Raw genomic sequence first — 16,704 nt, forward strand, 5'->3', positions numbered from 1 at the left:
ATTGCATGTAGGGTGTTGCTCACCCTTTATAATTTTTAGCATACATGGTAGAGTGGTCTATATTTGTAACTGGAAAATCATTTAACCAAATTGTATCTATGTAAAGATGAGTGAGGCCAAAGGAGAGGAAAAACTGGTAAAAACCCTTCTGTTTCCCATGCACCAGTTTTACTCTCTGACGTGTTAATTGAGGAAATAAGACTTTGAACAGAAACCCCTTTCACATATGCAAGAAATGTTAAGGAATCTATCAAATAGTCAATGTTAAAAGAATAACATATCACTAGACTGCCTTTATTTTGTCAAAATAGAATACACTCAGTAGTAATTTTGTTTTAAAAAAATTGATAACCAAAACTTTAAGGAGCTGCGTCCCATTTAAACATTTCTAAGGCTGTGTGTGTGTTGCGTTCCTGTTGGTTTTGGAGGGTAAGGAGGAACGTATCCTTTCTGCTACTTTCTCCCCATCTTATTCCTGTTGTTTCAGAAGGTTAGGATGACGAGAAGGGGAGCGAGGGGTTGAAACATTGAACAAAGTAGCTCAGAGGCATAGCAAATGATGCAACATTTGAAGAGGTAACCAAGTCTTTATTGGTTGCCTTAAATTACTCCAATTGACTATCTTACTCATTTCGAGGAATCAACAGCCTTAGATCTATCTATGTAGTGCACTGAAATGGCTTATTGGCAGCTCCTACTAATCAACAAAACAGCAACTCATCAGCTCTAATGACATCAAATTCTGTGTGAATCTTGAGGTATAAGCAACTCATCCAAATCATCAACAATGACCTGTTAGTATTTTGACAGCAATTTTAGTTGTCAGAGGACGTTTTCTCATATTAGAAAAGGGTGAAAGAAGAGGATTACCTCGAAGTTGTTACCATCAAAGGTGTACTCCACATACAATTGCTTAGGTTCTCCAGGACAAGGATCACAAAAGCCCATAATTCCTGATTTCTTTACACCCTCGTGTAGCTACATATACACAATGAGACATTCAATATCTAATACGTAAAAGGTAAAACCATCTTGAATAGAAAAGATATTGGCAAGTAGTTGCAGAAGTGTCTGCAAAAATGCGTTCATTTGTAATTATTTTCATTTCATCAGTCTCTGGAATACGTCAATTATGCTCGTTGCTATGCCCAGAGAACCCAAGATGAATCCTGGAACAAACCTATGTGTTAACCACATAAAGCACCAAAGTATGGGCTAATCCTCCTGATATACAATAGATGTGTGTGTATCTTCCAGAGAAACACAAATTCTTGCAAGTCCCAGTACTTGTTCCAGCCAAATAAACAACCACAAAAGGAGCACCAAGAAGATATTGTGGCATACTATGATCGTATACCATATTATCCATGTTATTCCCCTTTTTCCTCCTATTATGACATCTAACCCACCATGTCCTTAGCCTTCTCTTAGCAACTGCAGTTGTTCTAATTCTCTCTTATTTATGACCTCCAAATAGCTTCTCATGTTCAAACAGAAGACCAATTAAAGCAAGTAATCTTGAACTCAAAAACGTGTTTTATGGCACCAAATATGAAACAAGGAGTCCTTAACACTGATCAGAACAAAGAAACCTATTCAGAATGGTGGAAGTAAGAACGCACCTTTAGTTGCGCGGACTCGCTCACAAGAAAATTTAAAGGTAGAGTGACATCAATGATTTGTGAAGCCACTTCATCTTTTACTTCCTCTTTTTGACTTCTGTTCTTCAGAGCTTTACGGCTACCATAAAGTGCTTTTGTAACAACCAGTCCACCTGTTTCTAGTTGTCTACTTCTTTTCCTACTGGCCACATTTTGCAATAGTTGCTGAGCTTTCTTAGCTGCTGCCCTTGCCTCCCGGACCTAAAACATGTAGTGCATTAGGAGCAAAGCTGGGTAGAGGTTGAGTGCACATTTGACCATCTATTATAAGCCCAATGGGAAGTACCATGAGAATGCTTTTACAGACAGAATAGTACACACGCCATATCATAGCAGCAGAGGCAGCGTACAGGTACATACAAACAGCATTGACACTTAGAAACTACTAAAGTAGCAAAAACAAAATTGTGGATCATCGAATATCCTAAGGCGAAATGGGCCAAAATAGAGCAAAATTGATTGAGAGGATTCATGAGCCGACCCCAACTAGCTTGCGTCTGATGCCTGGTTGTTTATCAAACATCCCAAGGTCTAACAGCCAAGAACTAGAGACACTATTCATAGAATTCACGCAGCAGCAATGCCAGTTACCCAAACTATTTATAATTACCTGGCCAAGAGTTTTTTCCATATTCTCTGATGCCTTCTGCTTTTCCCGCTTAAGATAAAAAGGTTTCACAACAAATCTCTGAAAATATAGAAGGGAATAACAGTCAAAAAGAGACGGATATAATTCCTGGGAAATGAGCTATTAAGAAAATAAGCAAGTTATAAAATATAATCAACAGAAGACATTTCCCATATTTTGACAACACAAGGTCCCATAACAATTCAGAACAATTATGAAGGAAAAGATTTCACAAAGAGAAAGATGTTGGAAGTCATGGAAAATGAGCAATTATGAAACTATGCAACTTATAATTTTGAGGAGACATTTCCTCATATTGCCACCACAAGGCCCCCCAACAACTCAGAATCAAAAGTAATTAGTAAAGCAAAACATATTTCAAATATCTAGGGAAGGAAATAATAGATTGCAATGGGCCACCAAGCGGAAAATCTTTAACATGGGTTGCAAGACTAAAAGGAAAATCAACTCTTGGGTCACCAAATTAAAAAAAAATTAAATGTTCTAGCAAAAAGATATTCATTATGGATAGTGCTATGTTGATCAGAAGAACTATTTCTATCTCAACCAAATTAAGTATTGATTCAATAACAATTTGCAGCAACACATGGAAAGACAGTACTATAGTAAACTCCCCCATAGAACAATTGAGAACCATCATGTGGTAGTTTAGCTGTTGACGGGAATGAAATTTTCAAATGCACGTGTGAAGCAGAACACAAACCTTCAGTACAAAATACAGTGAAGTCGGAATCACAAATGCTCCAGTGGCAAAAAAAGGGTTCAACTGTCTAGAAAGCAATACCTGCATCCATCGAGATGTAGCAAAATATGAAAATAATTAATAGCCTGAACAACGATGATCTTGAGTGAGACAGATACTATTTAGATAAAAGTTAATCTGTTTCAGCCAAATGCCAATTTATTGGAAGGAACTTAGAATCTTCACTTACCTGAGCAAAAGTCAATTTTCTGGGACACTACTGGAAGAAAGTACGTTAAATAGAGTGGGACAGATAAAAGAATACAGATTATGGAGTCGCTCTAAAATGTCATTCCGCAAGCTTCTTAGTGCAAGACAGCAAGAAACAATAAAGAAAAACTGTTATTTTAGGACTCATTTTATTGGCGTTTGGATTAATAGAAGTGAAGTACTAGAGAGCCTCTCAATTTTTGTCAAAGGAATCAAGGGGACTCAATGCCGTTCAGTATTTTAAGAGGTGGAGGTGCGAGGCATGGCCTTTTATCTAATACGGAGTAATCCGTAAGTTCCGTGGCACAGGGTGATATTTAATCTTTAATATTTTATATAGTAATAAATAAGCATAAATTACTAAAAGTTGTAAAAACTAAAAATAACATTAAAATCATAGAAAAAAATTGCAGAAAATTATATAGGAATGATTAATTTAAATATCTAATCATATAAAAATTGGAGAGTCAATCAGCTTTCCTCTTTTTAGTTAAAGAATTGCAAAAAGCCCTTCTTTATCAAAATGTTACATTTTTGTTATAAGAAATTCTGGATTATATGTACGAAGGATGGAGGCCCAACGCCAAATTTTTAAAAATTATCAACTAAGCCCAACATCCGATTAGCTTTTCTAATCAGATGCCTTGGAAGGACCCAACATCCCATTAGCTGGAGAGCCTAAAACTGAATCTCCAGAATGTTCATAGTGCCTGTCTCTTGGCTTCATACATTTTCATTTTTCCCTTTCCTTTTTATTTTTAAACGGACTTCATTTCATGCTTTGCCTCTAGTCAAGAAAGTGGCTTCTCTCTGCCACTCGGCCCTCGCCGGCATCGCCACTGGTCAGTTCCATCGCTTCCACTCGCATCGCTCATTTCAGCTGCTGCCACTCCCACCGATCATGGCTTCCACATCGTCCTTATGGTATTCCTTTTATGAGCAATAAGGTAAGGTTGTATTTTATATTTTATCTCTGAAATTGGTTTTGAATGATAATTGGGAGGCAGACAATGTCTTGTATGGATCTAGTTCCTCTTCTTCCCCAAGTTCGTTTTCTTTACTTGGAAGCTTGTAATTTCAAAACCCAGGTTCGCCGCACCCATGACGCGCTAGGGCGTCTGGCTGCAGCCCTCAGTGTTCAAGCAAATGCCCTGATACTAGCGCTCGCTACTACCATTCAAGGATGCCTCACCCAGAGGCGCACCGTAGGAACCGCACAGAAAATGTTTTTTAATCACCAAGGTAGATTAATGCTTTAATTATTTTCGCCACGGTTTACGGGATTGAATGTGAAAAACGAAATTAGCTTTGAAATTGAGACAAGAAAAACTTTTCGCCTTTGTGTACCAAAGAATTTTCAACTCTTCTTTACAAGTTACAATACTAGCAAGTACCTTCCAACTGGCCACTTATGGTTGCTACTTTTTGATAGTTAGACCAAACTGGATTAGATCCCACTTTTTGAATACAATTAACCTAATTTTGGTGAAACCATCAGAATGAACATACTTAATATCCAATTAAAATTATAGACCATACTTAACACATACTTACTTAAGTTCCCTAAAAATAATTCTAGCTCTGGCAGTTGTTTTCTCAAAAAAAAAAAAGGGGGAGAGAGAGAGAGAGAGAGAGAACTAGCTCCCGCAGTTGTAAGACTAATATTCATTAGTTCAATAGGTTGAGGTACTATATTCTTAAAATAAGAGATTACACATTAGTTTAGGACTTCTATATCATTATTAGACTCCTGATCATCTTGGAAGTTCGTGATTAAAAGGCAGCTGTTGATGCAACAAATTTCCGGGAATATGTAGCCAAAACACGAACACATGAGCATGTCCACGCACAAGCGAAAGGAAAAGGAAAAAGAAAGAAAAAGATAAAGGCATGAAACCAAAATAAGGCACGTTGGCACAAGTATGAGACTACTTACGGGAACAATCAACTTTTGGCCCCCACGATGTAACTCGAACTTCCAAAAGATCCCCTATGAACAAAAAGTGGATGTAAGGTGTAAAGCACGAAAACATGCTAACGATCTTGCATTAATGACTCTAAGGAATGCTAAAACATGTCTAATAAAAGCAAAGGAAGAAGTAGGCCCCACTCCTCTTTTCTTGGGGGAGGGGAAAGGAGTTACTTTGTCAATATTTACCTGAATTCCTACAGTGTACAGCATCCGAACGGTACTGAATTCAGATATTTTTCTTCCACCGCCCAATTCAAGTTCAAGTGCAGTACTGCAATATAATATAGAATTTCGTGAGAAAAGGCTACCAATTGAATTACGAAATTTGTGCATGAAGATAAACTCAGTAACCTAGATTATCGTGCTTTAGGCTTAACTGAAGATACCCTTCTCCAAAACATATAAATAACAAGCTGAACTACTATGCAAGAAAATGTGGTACCTGGTTCAATCTACAACAGAAAAGATAAGGAATTCAAGTGGTTCAAATACACTAGTGGAGTTATTTGTTTCCAAGATACTAGGAGGGTTACTCTTCCCAGAAATTTGTAACAAATTTTACCTAATACCTGAACAAATGTCATGGGTAAATAAGGTAAATGATCAAGAAGATAATGTGAAATAGCTTATATAACCAGCTTTTTATAGAAATCTGATTATAAACTGAGGATGTAGCAATATCTAATGCAAGTTATGTATTGACGTACTCATGCTAATAATCAATTGACCACTAGGCCTTGGTCATCACCATTACCATGTGTATTAGCAAATCATGGTCCAACTAAAAACTAGGATCCGAGAAATTTAATCATTCAACAAAATAAGTCAGAAACAGCACATTGCAACATATCAAGAGTACACACGCATTCACTAGCTTATTCAGACCACAGATTGTGTAGTTTATTTTAGCAATAAGTATTAAATGTCCAAGGCTTAGAACCTTGAACTTTAACACGGTAATGGCGATAAGATGAATAATATGCAAAGAAGTGAGGAATTATTAACATCAACGAACCTTCCGATTCTGCCTGCAATACGCCCATGAGATTTTGTGGAAAAGCGGTGGGTGTAATGAGCAGTTGCACCAAATGACCCTGTCCCTATCTACAGTACAATGGATTGCAAATTATATATTGATATAACAATGCTCAAAGTCTCTCAAATTGGTAAGGTTAAGATGCTGCCCAGTAGAATGCAGGTTAATGACTTAATGCTGCTTAATATCCTTCGAACCCAATGCACTTGTCATGTTAAATATATTAAAAGCAGGAAGAAGGTCTCTTCCAACAGAACAAGTTGTAAGTATGTTATATTTGTATTATATGCACAGATAGACACATAGTTCCAGATATGTTTTGAGCAGCCCTACATAAATAGCATTCAAATTTCTTTAGATTCAAATAAGTTTCCAATGGCCCAACATAAATAGCATTCTGATTTCTTCTCACGCGAAAGAAAGAAAGTTGAGGATGGAACATGAGGGGGTCACATAGCCTAATACTATCATTGCCAACTTCTTCTAATCCTGCTAGTATGCTTGTCAGAATGTTGTGGAACATCTATAGCCCTAATACAACCTAATGAAAGTAGGAGAGAGTGGAAGAATCAAAATCTTATTCTTCAAGAAGAAACCAAGCAAAAGCCTTGATAGAACTCCACCAGCTTGTCCAGTTTGGGAAGTTGGAGTTTTTTTTTTCTTTTTATAAAGGAACAACCCACTGTAAGGGAATACCTCAAGGGGCACCAATCTATCAAAGTTTACCTCCCAGATTTTGGCAGCAGAATATTCGAGAACTACTTAAAATACAAGTACCATTATTTTTATTTATTAAACAAATAACATTTACTTCTGTCACTTTTGTATAGATTTTTTTTTTCAAAACGATACTAAACCAAACAATTGATATTAAAAGAAACTTAGCAACCTAAATAACAATTTTAATCTAATTCAACAATTTGGTCAGGTTTTTGGGAAATAACCAAGTAATTATAAGCCTTATAGGGAACCCAAAACCAACTCTATACAAATTATGCTCTGTAGTCTACTAAAGCTGGATATACAATCAACTGGTGCATGTTCTGCTTGTCCAGAAAAAGGTAAATTGTGTGCCAAGTAAATTAACCATTAGGTGATCCTAATTCCATATCAACAGGTAGAAGATACAAATTCATCTGTTTTTTATCAAAACAAAAAAAATAGAGTACTATATTCATGTGGATTTAAAACCACAAATATTCAATATCTCTGCATCCCTCATAGTCAGACCAAAGAAAGTGTCAGCCAGTAATTAATCAATTGTAAAATAAACAATTAAGACATGGGCAAGTCTTAGGTAGGAACGAAAATTCTTAAATTCACTTTTGTAAGAAAATGTCATCAAAAGATAAAAATTCTTTACAGCTAGAGCAGAAAAGTGGAACCTTGATTTCTCCAGAAGCAGACCTTTTCTGCTCCTTCTTCTGCCATCCAACAGCTATAGATGACTCTGGACCTAATGAAAGCTGTATCTGGAAAAAAAATGAAAGGGGAGAAGGAAAAAATAAAATATTATTGATAAGTTAAAAGGAATGAGTGAATATTAGTAATGTGAGATGCACTAAAAGCATGCCTCAACCTCTAAACAGAGTTTTTTCCAGAATTCTATGGTCCAAGAGATCATCAATTCTGACTAAAGTTGCAGGCACGAAACATAAAGAATAGTAGCAATTATGACATAAGATTTTTTTAAGCTTCTCAATGTACCAAACTCAAAAATAGCTTACATTTCCATGAGCGGTGTCAGAGAGCTGGCGAGTCCATGTGTTGGAGAGATTAACAGAACCATCTCTTAAGGACATGGCAAGACCCATTGTTGCCGTAGAGTGAGTAGATATATGACTGATGAGACAAAGAACAAGTTAATCTTTGGCTAAGAAATTTGAGATTTGCAGCATATAGCAAAATTGATCATCCTACCGAGTTGTCTGTACTCCTAGTAATGCTCTCAAACCCATCGACCCCATAAACTCTATCGAAGAAACTGATGACATTTGATGCCTAAAAACAACAGATGCAGCACCACCACCAGCATTCCCATTAACCGCCAGATTTCCACCAATGGCAACAGCATTGTGTTTGGACATCTGGGACTGGACTTCACTAGCCATAGCCATCCTGGCAATCATGCCCAGAAACATGTACGGTAAGATGAGGTCATGAAAGAGGCATTGCTGAATAATCATATAGAAGACAAAAACTTGCACTTGCTGAATGATCAACATCTGTATCGAGATCAGGAGCAGAATACGGAGCCTCAGTTAACTACTTTTTCGGGGGCCCTAACTTACTCTTATATGCTGCTCTAAGGGTGTGGAGCAGTAAAACAATGAAATGCCTTATTTTACCTTATTGATATATCATGCACGCCCTAAAATTAGGCAAATGGAAGATGCAAATAACTCAAGCATTTGTAATTATGATTTCCAGTAATGTACTGAAATGGCCCGACCAAGAAACGAAGTTCGCCGCAAAATCCAACCATATGGAAAATGATGATATTCTGAAGACTTATTGATTGTAATTTGTATATTCTAAAGTCTTTTTTTTATAATCGTGGTGTCCAGGCCAGCTTGCGCCAGCATCGGGTACCAGGTAACTCTATCCACCAAGGCTTGGATAGATCAATGTTGTCAAAGGCTTATCTGAGGCGCGCTTAAGCCCCGAAGCTCAAAAAAGCTCAGGGTATGCGTTTCGCCTCACTTAGGTTGCGCTTTAGTGTAGGCAAGGCACTAAGGCCCACACCTCATAGCCAATAAGTTCTATATTGAATAGAGTATTACAAAACAATAAATATAATTGGTTAAAAGATATTATTAATATTTAAGGGAATCATTATTAATGAACGTGTTACTTTTTTTCTTGCATTACATATTCGTTGCACTTTTTTTAACTAAAGCTCACACTTTAATTGCGCTTTGCTTAAAGCCTTGATAGACCAGGAGCACTTTTTAACACTTTTCGCTTTTGACAACACTGGGATAGATGGGAAGAATTCACCTAGTGCTTTTGTCTCCGCTGGGATTTGAACCCGAGACCTCATGGTTCTCAATCCACTTCATTGACCACTAGGCCACACCCTTGGTTGCTATTCTGAAATCTTTTTTTGTAGTTGAAATATAATGCAATAACATAGAAAGACTTGCTTATTACATTTTTTATGTAAGTACTTGCAATCACATGTTGAAGCTACTAAAATCATATTGCTAACTTTGCCTAAACAAGTTTACGCATTAGTCTTGCAATATCTTACTATACAATAACCTTCGATGCTTCTAACCAAAAATGACAGTGGTGTTAGCACCTCAATTCATGTTCGTCCAGAGCAGCTAGACTGTGCAGTCTGTAAGTCTACAGGCTGCTCGGGTCATTACTTCTGTTGACGATGGTGTAATGTATAAAGTTACTAAAGAACACATATAATGGGAAGCAGGTCACAACAACCGAGACCTCTTGAGGAGGTAGCCAGAAGGGGTCAAGGAAAACAATAAGCACCAAACTGTTACAAAAGCATGCAGAGCGACTCTGAGTCGCTCGTGTATGTTTTTTGATGGAAAAAAAAGCATACACGAGAGCAACTTAATAAGTGTGGATTTTAACCACTTATTAGTACCTTCTTGCTTTAGTTTTTAGTCCAAAAGTAGTGATTTTTATTTCTGAATCTAATGAAAATGTGTGAATTGCAGGTGTGCTAGAAAATGTGAGCTCAACGAAGAAATCTAACTCAAAGAGGAGATGTTCCATCTCAAACAGTCAAGAAGAGAAGTGCAAAGAATAGTGAGGTCCGCAAAATTCCATTTGCGACCGCAAAAGCAAATACGGCCCGCAGAAAATGATATGCGGCCGCAGAAGAATCTCTGAAGCTTCAGAGGATTTTGGCAGCAGCGCGGTCCGCACACCAAAAAGTGCGGTCGCACTTGAAGTTCGCACTGTCAAGACTGAGAGATCAGAGAAGATGCAATAGAACAAGTCTGAAGCCTCCTCAAAGTGCGATCCGCAGCAAAATTGTGCGACCGCAGAAGCTTGTGTGCGGCCGCAGCATTTCTTCAACTGAAAGCACCTGCAAGAGCAAAATCCCAAAGTGCGGACCGCAGACGTAATTGTGTGGTCGCAGAACCCTTCGAATGGAATTTTTGTTAGAGAATTTCATAGAACTATAAATAGACGAGGAACACTTTTTTAGGGCAACTTTTGTACTATAGCAGCAGCTAGCGGTTATATTTAGCCATTTTGGGCAATTTGGAGCAACAATTAGAGAAAACCCATTAATTTTCCACTTAAATTCTAGTTTAATATCTTCAATTACTTCTTCTTTTCATTTTTATGTATCAATTATTATGAGTAGCTAGATTTTATCTAAGGTTGTGATCCAACCCTAGTGTATAAAACTTATGGGTATTTCATATTAGTGTTTGCTATTGATTGGGTGGATATTATTTAGCCTTGTTTATGCTTTATACTTAAAATAAATGGTTGCAAACATTGATGCATGCCTATTTGACTTCATTCTTACTTGAGAAAGAGGGATTTAATCTAGCAAGACTTGGCTAACAAAAAATTGAACTAATTGAAGTTTTGATTAAAGGATTTGAATTAGAGATCGGGATAATCAAACTTGGACTCATATTCAATTGTTTATATTGCTACCCATTTGGTCTTGAGAAAGCCAATTTGGGCATAATCACTATTTAACCGAGAAGTATTGAGTGGGTACTTAAGCATTGAGAGTCATAACAAACCTCGATCTACCAAGCAAGCATAGATTTACTCTACCCATTAGGTTTACACCTAGGTGAAGGTTACAACCCTACGCTTTTCCCTTATTTGATAAAAACATTTCAATCATTATTTGATCACTAGTTAGTTAAATCTCTTAGCAGTTAATTTAGATAACAGCTACCCACTTTTGTTTGGAAGATAAATTTGATTATTTCGAATTTCTTTTCTTGAGTGTTTACCTTAACACCACTTCAAACTTCATGTGGATTCGACCCCGACTCGCATTGAGTTTTATTATTGTAACAACCGTTTCATACTCCTTAATTGGGTGTGAATTGGACGTGATCACGACTCTTGTGTATGCTCAATGGTCTTTACCTTTTTTGAACCAACCTTAGCTAGTTATAGGGGCTTATTACAAAGATTCCTCAAGATCCCTGTTTATGATATATTCCGCTTCATATTACAATTCTCATAACTGGTTATGCTTCACTACAATGTCATAGAAGCACACTGAAGCTAACAAAATTTAAAGCATAGCTCATTAGCTTCAAATCCGCAAGCATTTCTGGTGGCAGCTTAGAAACATTCTTATGCAAGTTGTCCCCCACGCCAAGGATAACTCAAATACTTAAAAGGAATTTACTTATCAACAAGTTACTTAACGGAACATGCTTGCATATTTATCTAGGATTACGGACAAAGGAATTCTAAACGCGCGCAATGTGATAGATGTAATATTTGGCTAATGCCATGCCATCGGATTATGAAGTACCTAGTCACATATATCTGCATCGAATCTACAAAAGCAATTACGACATATAAGTACAGATGGTTACCCTTTCATAATGCCATCACCCTCTAAAAACTGTGGCAATGACAGATTTGCCAAAATTGACCCAGAAGGTCGGAGATGTGCCGCAACCTTTTGAAGTTCCTTCTGACGACGTAGTTTTTCAAGTTCTTCCTTGATCTCTTCAGCTTTGTTCAGCTTAGTACCAAGTTCCAAACCAGAATTAACCCCTTCCATACCATATATGTCATATATTTGTCTTTTATTCTCATCCGACAAAATTTCATAAGCTTCACATATTCGTTGAAAATTCTCTGTTGCAATTTCCTTCATCTGAAACAGGACAAATATGCCACGATTCATTCACAACTCGACCTTCATAAGAAGAAAATCAAGAAAACCAAACAAGTTTCATCTACACTTGGGAAATTATCTAATTTCTTGTAATAATGTTCACGAAATTTCAAATATAGATTTTCTTGACCTAACTGCGAGCTATCGCATAGAGAAAAGTTGAATAGGGAAGAGAGAGGGAAAAAGAATAAATATGCCAATTGCAATGCAAATTACCCGGACGAAATAGAGCAAAAGCAAACACAGCTATACTTTTCCACCAATATCAAACTATCAAAGGCAAAAACAGAACTAATCGCAGTTCTGGAACATATCAATCAAACAACTACTCCTCAATCGCAAGCTAGTTCGAGTTGACTACATGAACCCAATGTACACATTCCATCTAATCAGAGACCCATTTCATTCTAATACTAGCAATTCTCTAAAACTAGTCCAGTAACCATTTCCTTCCTATATAGTCCAGGAAATATAGGCAAATTACAAGTACTCTAAAACTATTCAGACTTATTTAATTCCAATAATAAACAATTCAATCCTCTAAGAAGTTACTATCTTTTAACTCTAAATACACAAATTAAGGGTTCACAGAAACTAGTATAGTGGTACCGAAATATATAGTGAAAATAAATACTACCTCGGCAGCTTGATATTTATCAGGGTGATATATTTGAGCCCATTGACGATAAGCTTTTCTGATTTCTTCATCCGAAGCTTCTGGAGATATGTGTAGCAATGCATATAGCTCCCTGTTTTGCGGCCCGCTTTCCTCTTCTCTCATATTAACTTTAGGGTTTATAAGAAAATTCGATTTTGTGTTTGTGTGTGTGTGTGTGTGTGTGTGTGTGTGTGTAAGGTGACAAAATGGATGCTACTGTTGAGGATTAGCTAAAACCCTTGTTTAGTTTCGTGGGGGTGGGGTTACAGAGTCGCCATTTCAGAAAATCTTGCTTGCTGCTCAAGAACATTGACGACTTACCACTGACTTCCTTTAGATTCCTTACAATTTTTCTTTCTGTTATTTTTTATTTTATTTTTTTATAAAAATATTTAATTGGTTGAATTTTAAACTTTTTAATATTATTTTAATAACATTTTTTGGTCCCTCGCTTATTGGTAAATTTTTATTTTAGTCCTTGTGATATCTGTCTGAGCATATTTAACTTTTAATTGAAATATGCAATTTTTTATCCTTTGCTTGTGAATATTCATAAATTCACCATATTTATTAATTGTTCTACCGCTTAATTATTCATGTGTTATATTAAGCTTATATTGTTAGTAGTTTAACAGTAATATAGTACTAAAAATATTCCAAATATATATATGCTACAAAACACATTGTAATTAATGAAAGGTTAGATATGTTGAGTCATACATCACAAGGATCAAAATCAAAATTTACCAATAATTGAGGGACCAAAAGTGCTATTATTAGATGTTGTTTTGAATAATATGAGTTTTTGAATTTTGTACAATTTTAAAAAAATAATAATAATAATGTACATGTCTTTGCAATACTAACCTCAACCAAACGGTATTTGCAAAAACTAAAATAAACACTTATTAGGAATATCGAATAAAATCCTTTTACGATAAGTATCACACATGGAGATTGATTTGGTTTGTTACAAACATTTCTTTCGGCCCATGCTATTATGAAATGTAATCATAAAACTAATTACAAGTTGGATTTTTTTCTTCTTATATAATATTTGAAACTTATTTATCAAAATTTATCTAATTTTATATATTACTCGTCCTAAACAAAGATTACTTACGAATTATATACGATCTATTATTAGTGCCTTAAATTAGGGGATTCAATTATACCATTTTTCTTTTTTTTTTCTCCTCTCCTCTTTTCTTATTTTTCTCCCGTCTTAAATTGCTTGTAAAATTCAAAGAAGTTTAAAAAGATCTTGTCTGCTCTGTCCATTGCCAACTTTCTGTGCTAATCCTAAAATCGATTTACATTGGAAGGATATTGAATCAAATATAGTGGTCTCACTGGACATATATAGTGGTCTCAATATTTGTCTAATTTTGTATATTACTCGTCCTAAACAAGGATTGCTTACGAATTATATACGATCTATTATTAGTGCCTTAAATTAGGGGATTCAATTATACCATTTTCCTATTTTTTTTTCTCCTCTCCTCTTTCCTTATTTTTCTTCCGTCTTAAATTGCTTGTAAAATTCAAATAAGTTTAAAAAGATCTTGCCTGCTCCGTCCATTGCCAACTTTCTGTGCTAATCCTAAAATCGATTTACATTGGAAGGATATTGAATCAAATATAGTGGTCTCACTGGACATATATAGTGGTCTCAATATTTGTCTAATTTTGTATATTACTCGTCCTAAACAAGGATTGCTTACGAATTATATACGAGGGATGGTAGAAAAAAACTATTACAGACTTGTGTTTACACATCTCAAACTACTTCCTTAACCATGATCAACATACCGTTTAATGTAGTAAATCAATGTGGTTTGACATGCACCGACTGACATAGATGTTTTCCTCGACTATGTATTCATATACACTTTTATGTTATACATATGCTTGCATCCTTGAGCTAGAAAATTAGCTATTTAACTGTATACATGTCTTATAATGTTACCAAGTCATTGCAGGATCTGCAGCATTAATATGCTATAGATAGGACATATATGTATTAGTATTTCTAACAAGAATCTATGCTATCCAGTTAATTTCTCACACAAAATTCAAATCTCACATAAAACTCAATTTATCCGAAATGCGACGATGGCGCTTTTAATGTGAAATTCAAAATTTCTCCACCAAATCATTCGGTTCTCATCAATATTCAAGGTTTTCAGTTCAAACAAATATAAATTAGTGCACACCAGTCGATTTGGAATTCATTCTCTATCTTTCTTTCCTTAATAAATCAATTGAGAAAAGACACAATGTATAGTACATCAACATACAGATTAAAAATAAATTTGATACAAAGTTAATGCAAATTTGAACATCTACAACAATATACATAGTAAAAATAAAATTTCATACAATAAATTATATAGTATACAATGTTCGTACATTATTTCTATACAGTTAAATACAACTACAACATCATACAACTTAAAAACAAATTTTATACAATATGTCTTTTGTAAATTTTTTGTATATGATTTGTATATATTTTGTAAGTGGTGCGTTCTTCTTCCTCTCTTAAAATAATTTTGATACATATCAACAACTTTATGTAAAAAGATAGTATTTTTAACTTAAATACAAATTTCATACAATGATTCATACATTATACAACTATTTTTCAACGTTCATACAATATTCAAATAAAAATATATATATATAACTACAACAGAATACAATTACATACAATTATAATACAATTTTACTACAACTTCGTAAGTATATTGTACGTCATGTGTTCTTCTTTTCTTCTTCTTCTTCTTCTTCTTCGAGTTTCAATCTGCAATTCAACCAAAATTAAGTCAAATCTTCACCAAACACCCTCAAAATTGAGATATAAACTCCAAATAATATTTTTAATTATTTGCAACAACACCCAATCCAAATAAATAATGATTTTTAAAAACTCAAATTCGATTTCAAAGCTTCAAAGCTTTTTAATGGGTGTCAATGGTGGAGAGTCAAACACCTTCAAAATTTATTGATTGACAATTTCAATTTGAACACCAATTGTGCAACATGAAAGGAAATTGCTGAGTTAAAACTATATAGTAAAACGGTTGAAATACATTGATAAATTCCATTAAAAATATATACAACATGAAAGGATAGAAAGTAGAGAACATCAGAGAAAGAAAAAATGGGGAAAGAACAGAGAATGAGAGATAAAGAGACAGATAGAGACAGAGAGATAGAGAGCATGAGAGAGAGAACAAGGATGGAAAATAACTGATTCCATATTCAATTTCTAATTTAAATGAATACTCATTTAAAACTAATTGGTATATAATTGGTAAATTATATATGGTCATGTAATTAAGTTAAAACTTGATTAGGGAGGGTAATAAAGTTTTATATGTAGTATAGGAAGGTAAAAATCCTTACAAATTTCATGTTACTTAAAGCCAACAAAACTTGTTTCTTATGGAGTTAAATGAATGATGCAAGTATATAATTTGCTACCTAACAGGTAAGAGGTCTAAGGTATCATGGATTTCACTTATAAATTATCCCTTGATTGAATTGTTCCTTTACTTTGGAATGGTATTTCACATGGACCTTCCCATTACTTCTTTGGGATGTTTACCAATTACTTTTTCTTAAGTACCGCGGTCGTCGCCATTTCAAGTGGGGGAGAGTGCACCGACCCGCATATTTTTCGCCCAAATTTGCCGCCTAAAGGGCTACAAAATGAGCCAAACTTGGCTGCCAAAGACCAGAAGGTCTTTGCACATGGGGGCAACAATCCGACAGGCTGTCCGGGCCCTCCTAGGGGCCACATTCTGCCAGCAAAGTCACATGCAGCACAACTGGGCAGGACCACAGTCTGCCAGGACAATCATGGAAGCAACATGCTGCCAGCAAAGGCATGTGTTGCACAACT

The 16,704-nt window shown here is 35.4% G+C and overlaps 1 protein-coding gene across 2 annotated transcripts; it reads right to left on the reverse strand.

Moving 5' to 3' along the window:
* Nucleotides 1-202: 202 nt before the first annotated feature.
* LOC107778537 (chaperone protein dnaJ 13) lies at nt 203-13,157 on the reverse strand. Of its 2 annotated transcripts, XM_016598816.2 has the most exons (13): nt 12,774-13,157; nt 11,829-12,115; nt 8,191-8,388; nt 7,998-8,112; nt 7,656-7,742; nt 6,250-6,338; nt 5,421-5,505; nt 5,199-5,252; nt 3,014-3,094; nt 2,272-2,349; nt 1,623-1,862; nt 871-978; nt 203-792 (listed from the first exon to the last, which is right to left on the reverse strand). In XM_016598816.2, exons 1-13 carry the CDS (start codon nt 12,915-12,917, stop codon nt 736-738), a joined length of 1,623 nt encoding a protein of 540 aa, XP_016454302.1. In that variant the 5' UTR covers nt 12,918-13,157; the 3' UTR covers nt 203-735. The 2 variants fall into 2 exon arrangements, with proteins under 2 accessions (XP_016454302.1, XP_016454303.1); XM_016598817.2 differs by lacking the exon at nt 1,623-1,862 and having other exon boundaries at nt 12,774-13,152.
* Between the last annotated feature and the right edge of the window lie 3,547 nt (nt 13,158-16,704).

This window comes from Nicotiana tabacum, chromosome 23 (genome assembly GCF_000715075.1).
Source record: "Nicotiana tabacum cultivar K326 chromosome 23, ASM71507v2, whole genome shotgun sequence".
Taxonomy (NCBI): domain Eukaryota; kingdom Viridiplantae; phylum Streptophyta; class Magnoliopsida; order Solanales; family Solanaceae; genus Nicotiana; species Nicotiana tabacum.